The sequence below is a fragment of the Alosa pseudoharengus genome, unplaced genomic scaffold, assembly GCF_046254945.1.
Source record: "Alosa pseudoharengus isolate Yale_2024_CS ecotype anadromous, Long Island Sound unplaced genomic scaffold, YU_APseudo_1.1 YU_APseudo_1.1_scf_24, whole genome shotgun sequence".
Classification (NCBI taxonomy): domain Eukaryota; kingdom Metazoa; phylum Chordata; class Actinopteri; order Clupeiformes; family Clupeidae; genus Alosa; species Alosa pseudoharengus.
In genome coordinates this window covers 9,297,353-9,304,852 of record NW_027468689.1, presented here as the reverse complement: position 1 = coordinate 9,304,852, position 7,500 = coordinate 9,297,353, and the positions used below count along the sequence as shown (strand labels likewise).

The 7,500-nt window shown below is 46.4% G+C and overlaps 1 protein-coding gene across 2 annotated transcripts in view; it reads left to right on the top strand.

The window, feature by feature from the left end:
* nrp2a (neuropilin 2a) overlaps positions 1-7,500 on the top strand; it is a 73,428-nt gene that overhangs the window by 55,254 nt on the left and 10,674 nt on the right. For both annotated transcript variants that reach the window (XM_076303064.1, XM_076303065.1), the window contains exons 11-13: positions 863-943; positions 2,592-2,747; positions 7,454-7,500. The exon at positions 7,454-7,500 is cut by the window's right edge and continues 213 nt beyond it. In XM_076303064.1, coding sequence (XP_076159179.1) covers positions 863-943; positions 2,592-2,747; positions 7,454-7,500 — 284 coding nt within the window. The remainder of the gene's footprint in view (positions 1-862; positions 944-2,591; positions 2,748-7,453) is intronic.

The window sequence follows — 7,500 nt, the reverse complement described above, 5'->3', positions numbered from 1 at the left end:
GTTTACGTGTGTGTGTGTGTGTGTGTGTGTGTGTGTGTGTGTGTGTGTGTGTGCACGCATGTATGTGTGTGTATGATTTCATATTTGTGTGCACATCTGTATGTGAACATCTATGTTCTTTGTAGCTGAATTTGTGTGTGTGTGTCTGGTTGTCTCTGTGTGAGTGTGTGTGTGTGTGTGTGTGTGTGTGTGTGTGTGTGTGTGTGTGTGTGTGCACGTGTGTTTATTTCCTCACGTGCATCTATGTGTGTGTGTGTGTGTATGTGTGTGTGTGTGTGTGTGTGTGTGTGTGTGTGTGTGTGTGTATGTGTGTGTGTGTATGTGTGTGTGTGTGTATGTGTGTGTTCTGTATTCTGTATGCCAAGGCTCTCTCCTCTCTGGTGCGCACCAGCGTGACAAATAACTCTGCCGGGTGTCAGAGCAGCTAGCCTGCCAGTGTACTGCACTACCTTGAAACATCATCCGTCAAGGCCCCTAAAGGCTTATAAACAAACACACCACAACACACACACTCGCTCACACACAAGCACACAACACACACATACACTCTGTCTCCTTTTTCTCATTCCCAATCCCAAACACGCAAGCACTCATTCACACACACACTTGAAAATCCCTTTCCTTTCCATCACTCGCATACATACACACTCACATACACACACACACACACGCATACACACACACTCAATGAGAAACATATGCTCTTCCTCTATTCCCCTGTCCTTTTGTCCATACACACACATCAAACACATAGACAAACACACACCCACCCACACACACCCACACACACACACATACACACACACACATACACACACACACACACTTATCCTTGAACGCCTTTTCTCTCTTTTCTCCACAGAAACCAGCACTGTTCCTGAGAGTACGACCCCGACCACGCCTCCGCCACCCCAGCCAGGCACCAGCGACCTCCTCAGCAGAGGTAAGCCTCAGGAATGCACACACTATCCACCCACTAACCTCCTCAGCACAGGTAAGCCTCAGGAACACACACTATCCACCCACTAACCTCCTCAGTAGAGGTAAGCCTCAGGAATGCACACACTATCCACCCACTAACCTCCTCAGCACAGGTAAGCCTCAGGAACACACACTATCCACCCACTAACCTCCTCAGTAGAGGTAAGCCTCAGGAATGCACACACTATCCACCCACTAACCTCCTCAGCAGAGGTATGCCTCAGGAACACACACACTATCCACCCACTAACCTCCTCAGCACAGGTAAGCATCAGGAGCGCACACACTATCCACCCACTAACCTCCTCAGCACAATATACACTTACTTAACTTATTCTGTTTTTCATTATGCTGATAAAGAAGCATGCGTTGCGACCGGTTTTCCACATTACAGCATAGCGGCTCACTTGTGGTACTATGTTTGCTGTTCTAGCCAAAAATGCAAAACAATCGTTTTATCCGTGCAGCGAGAATGTCAACATAAGCAAGTGTCCCTGAAACCAGGAGAATTCGATTCACTTGTATAATCCTTGTGCAGATTAGCATTTCCTGTGTCTTGGCCTACACCGGGCATGGGAGACTCAATGTAGGTGTAAGATATATTGAATCCTGCAGTATGCTAGTGTTGCAGCAGCAGGCGGGCTAGCCATAGCTAGCACGTGGGTGCAGACACTGTTGGCTGTAATCACAAGACCAGGCTGCTGGACAGCTCCGCTAAGCTCAGCTCAAGATGCACTCTGTCTTGGCCTTCCCAGGGGGCCATTGATCCGGCTGCCTCGTGCGGTTAGCCGGTTAGCGCGTCTGTGTGAGTAAGCACAGTGCTGATGAATGCTCCGCTGGCTAATCGATATCCATCTCCAACTGACTGGCCTTTGAACAATAGTGGCTGCACAGGATCTATGCTAATCGCCTGGGTTAGAGATCCCACTTCCTATGGCTGAGAGCCGAATGAATACATACAGTACATTCTCTGTGCGTGTGTGTGCGTGCGTGTGTGTGTGTGTGTATAAAATATACTTCCTAGTTAGCACTGAAGGCTAGGCTAGCAGGCAAAACTGTGTCGTGGCCTCATGAGTGTGACCTGTGATAGAGAACAGAGGATAAGTATGCCTATGAATATATAATGGTGAAACATGGTACCCTAGGGTGAACTCTGAACATGTACATCTGTCTTTTGATGGTTTTCTTTCTCTCTCTCTTTTACTCACTCCCTCTCTCTCTTTCTCTCTGTCTCTCATTCTCTTTCTCTCTCTCCCTCCCTCTCTCTCTCTTTCTCATTCTCTTTCTCTCTCTCTCTCTCCCTCCCTCCCTCTCTCTCTCTTTCTCATTCTCTCATTCTCTTTTTCTCTCTCTCTTTCTCTTTCTCTCTCTCTCTCTCTTTCTCTTTCTCTCTCCCTCTCTTTCTTACGCGCTGTCTTCCTCCTCTAATCTATAAAGCCAGGCTCAGTGTCTTGACAGTTCACTCTCGCCATGCAGAAGATTAATTACACCAGAAATTATGCAGCTCAAGTAGAAGTAATGAAACGATCTGATGTCATAACTATTTGCTCGCTCTCTTCCTCCCTCCCTCCCTCCCTTTTTCCTCTCTCTCTCTCTCTCTCTCTCTGTAGCCCCCAGCACTCCCCCATCATCTCAGGAGGGGGTGTGTGACTTTGAGCGGGGATTGTGTGGGTGGACTCACGACCCGGCCTCTGGTCTAGTCTGGACCCTGCACATCTCCAACGGAAGCCCCACACCCAGCCTGGACATCGCCCTGGGCTCCAACAGTGAGTCTCCTGCTGTGCACCTACACAGACACCTTCCCACGCACACAAATGCCCCCCCACACACACACACGCACACACACACACACACACATACACACATGCATGTTGACAAAAGCAAATATATACCCTCCCACACACACTAATGCACACACAAATAATACCCCCCCCCCCCCCACACACACACACACATACACATACATGTAGACACATACACATGTATAAATATTGACAAAAGCCCACTTATAAATACCCTTCCTTACAGGAAAAGAATGGTTTTGGGTTAGTGAGTGTCCATATTGTGCCGTCATGCAAACATAAATGTGTATAGGGAAACAGACAAAAGCCTCTCTGGTGTTTTTCCTGATGAAATAACTGGATTGTAATTGTAAACACGTTCAAACATTCGTTTACAGTCCTGTGATTCCACAGCTTTGTTTTACAAATTTGCTCTTTCGGTAATTCATCCACCATTCCCACAACTATTTGTGTTGCTTTAGGACAATCACATTTCTTTGCATCCACTGACAGCCATCCTGGAGGCACACACACACACACACACACACACACACACACACACACACACACACACACACACACACACACACACACACACACACACACACACACACACACAAACAAATGTGAGGTTCCATGTTGAATCGTTTGAAGACCACAAAATCTGACGCAGAGTGTGTTCTTAAGCATCCCACTCCCCCTCTCCAACACACACACACACACACACACAGCCAGCCTGGGGCAGCTCCCTCTGAGGGGGATTATAGATGATTATGTGGCTGTCCTCTTCTGGTGACACGTTGTTTGTACGAGCTCTCCTCCGCCCTCCCTGCATCTATCCATTCCTTCCTGCCTTCTCTCCCTCCCTCGATCCCCTCGCGGTCTGCTCTCCACATGTTGGAACTCTCCGCATGCCTCCGCACTCTCCTCCTCTCCACACACTCGCCTCACACGCTTTCGGTGACGCTCTCTTTGTGTGTGCTTCCTTTTCTCACCCGCTGGCACGGTGTGTTATTTTCATACCATGGCTTTTTAGGATGAGTAGTACTCTGTACCTGTATACCGAAGGTAGTCAACCCAGAGGGCAACTCAGTTTAGCCAACGAGCACTTCAGTCATTATAATTGAGGAGTTTTTTGAGGAGGATATTTTTTTTTTCTATATTTCAATATTGCTTGGTTTCAGTCATGGTTGAAATATACTTAATTGGGTGATTATTCAAATCGATCTGTTTTACACTCAATTTAGAGTATTGCTTAATACATTTTATTTCAGCTCAGCTGAATGTAATTTAGTTTTTTTAACATTATACAGGAACAATTCGGCCTTTTTGAAGTCAACATGGAAAGGGTTAATGCAAAGGATCTAATTGCTTTCAGAGCTGCAGAATCTTATGGAAAAGCAAAATTCCCAGCAGGGCATTCCGGAACGCTTCACTACCTCGCAGGCAGGTCTTCGCATCCTAAGTAGACTTCCGTGTACTTAAAGCCTTCTTGAAGAAATCATTATTCATTTCCTTTTATAAATACCCAGGATCAAAAAGCAACATTTTTGCTATCTTGAATAAAATATGCAGCTTTTTTTAGGGAAAGAGCCTTGGGTTTTTGATATTGTTCACTTTTTCCACACATAGGGCAAAGGGATTGTTATCCTAACCCTGTTTAAAATTCATTGATTTTGAAGTATTTCAAACACGTTCACTGGAAGATTTAACAATCCGTGGAAGAGGTTGGAAGGGTGTCTGGGGATTTCTCCGGCATTCCGAGGTACTTGAGCGGAATCTCACATCCGAGTCAGAGTTCACCGATTCCCCCTCACCATGGAGGACTAATGTAATCGCTCGGAGTGCCGTTGGCTGCTCTCTTTCTCTCTTGGGCTCGGTCCAGATTGTAGTTGACCTCAAGTGTCGCACATTAAGACGTTTCTAGAAGGTAAGGGATGGGAGGGGGTGTTTACACCTGTACGCCCGTTAGAGGGGGTGGGGGGGGGGGGGTGATAAGGGTTCGAGCACATAGGGGCTGCATTCGCCCACACACTTTTTACACTTTCGCCCACACACTTTTTACACTTTCGCCCACACACTACACCTACTCTCAAGTTCATCTCTTTAGTCTCTCTCGATCTGGTTCACGTCCCACTTTTGCCTTTCCCTTTCCAGCCGCACATCTCCTCGTTCCATTCATGTTTCTTCTGCTCTCCGTGCTTCTATTGTTGTCCTCTCTTCTCTTCTGCTCCGCATATCTCTCTGTCTCCCCCTCTTCCCATCATTTTGCTTTTTTTCACTTTCCTTCAGTTGCTATCTCTCCATCTCACTCTTCTCCCACTGTGCATCTCTCCGTCTCCTCTCTCTCTCCCCCTCTCTTTTCTCTATTCTCTCTCTCTCTCCCTCTCTCTCACTCTTTCTCTCTTCTCTCTCTCTCTCTCACTCTCTTTCTCTCTTCTCTCTCTCACTCTCACATTCTTGCTCCAGCAGGAGGCTGTGAAAATGGATTAATAATGTATGACCAGCTTATCAAAGCACACAGGAAGCGGAGGGCTCGTTTGCGCTCGTTTACGCTCCCGTCTGCTGAGCGAACCTCCAAATGCCAGGGGGCAGGAGGAGGAGGAAGAGGAGGAGGGGCATCAGGGAGTGTCGAGGGAGCTGCCCAATCAGACTCCGGGATCTCCCCGTGTCTTTAATGGCAACTGGCAGCATGCCGGTGCTGGCATTAGGAGATCGCTAAGGGGGAAGATGGGCGGTGTATGCCGTGGCAGTGTGTGGTTTATGGCACGGCAAGTGGCAAGCTAGCGGATGCGAAAGCACATTTACAAACGAACAAATGTGCACATACATACACACTCACAAACACACACACACACACACACACACACACACACACACACACACATACAGAGTTATGGACAGACAGCTTGGATGGGGCATCAAGCACATGTTCAACACTTAGCATGGTGTTGTGAAGAGCCTGCGGACACCCTGTCAAAATCCCCAGTTGGTGCCTATACACATTCTCTTTTTTCTTTCCCTTCATCCTTATTTTCCTCTACCTCTCTCTCACACACACACACATACACACACACACACACACACACACACACACACATACACCTCTTTCCATCTTCTATCACTAGTTTCCTGACGGAGAGCAGATGGAGTTGAAATGTCATCTGCAAAGCAGATGCTGCTCTCCACATATTCTTTTCAGAGATGCTGAAATGTTTGTTACTTTTTTATGGTGATTTATCATGGCCGCTGCTACTCACACACACTCAGTTATGGCTTAATTTTCGATCAGAGAATCAAACAAAGTATGTCAAAGAAACAACACAGAAGAAAACAGTGATGCCATCACATCCTCATTAAAAACGTGCATTGTCTTCCGGAAATAATTGTATCAGGCCGTATGATCTTCACACCAACTCTAGAATTTTACATTTGAACACAACAGCTTTGCTTGGTCAAAACCTGTTTCATGCACACATACAATTATTTTTGTCATTGAAAATTGCATTGTCATTCATTTGAAATTGACACTAGCAAAGAATTCTCCTACCTCCTTTACAAAGCAATTCCTCTCACTCTCTCTCACTTTCTCATTTGCACACTCTTGCCCACACCCTCACACACACACACACACACACACACTGAGAGACAGGTGATTTAATCAGCATACCCGCTGATGGCGTATGGTGGCCCAGTGGGGCTACTTATCTCACAGACAAACCTGTTCCAGCCGACTGCCTCCTCAAAGCTTCAGTCTCCTCCACTCCACTGCCTTAACAGGGCTGAGGAGAAATCCCAGGCCCAATTTACAAACTAAGCAACTGTCGCGGTAAACAACTCCGGCTGACACAAACATGTTACGTCTGAGGCAGTTGTTTTTTGTTTTTTTTTCTTTCTTCCTTCATCTATGGAAAAGGGGGGAAAAAAGCAGACTGACACAAAGTCTCTTTTGAAGAAACCGCAGGGCTTGTTTGTGTATTAGCACACCTCAAGCCATGCTTTTAGGACAAGTTTTTGGGGCTGTCGTGGCCTACTGGTTAGTGCTTCGGACTTGTAACCGGAGGGTTGCCGGTTCTAACCCCGACCAGTAGGCACCGCTGAAGTGCCCTTGAGCAAGGCACCTAACCCCTCACTGCTCCCCGAGGAGCGCTGCTGTTGTTGCAGGCAGCTTACTGCGCCGGGATTAGTGTGTGCTTCTAACCTCACTGTGTGCTGAGTGTGTTTTACTATTTCACGGATTGGGATAAATGCAGAGACCAAATTTCCCTCACGGGATCAAAAGAGTATACCGGTATATACTTATATATATACTATATACATACTTATACTATACTTATACTTAGATATCTGTACCCCGTTGTGTGCGCCTCCCAGTAAGAGTCATTTTTTGAGCTCTGCAGGCGGTCGAAGGGGATTCCAGAATATTCTAAACCAATATGTCACACTCTAAATTCTACCATGTTTTTTTTTTTTATTTGCTCATATCGCATTCACATTACACAATATTGATTCCATGGGAGTGATTTAGAATTTGGATGATTGTGATATCCATATCTGAGAGAGTCAAAAGGGTGTGAAATGTCATCATTAAATGTGAACAAATTGAATTAGTTTTAGCACACACTTGCACAACACAATGTCAAATTTTAGACTCAAAACTCTCCACACATCTGTGCTCTCTCTCCCCTAAGGTCTGGGGAACTACCTGTACATGGAGGCTAGCCCAGAGATGGAGGGC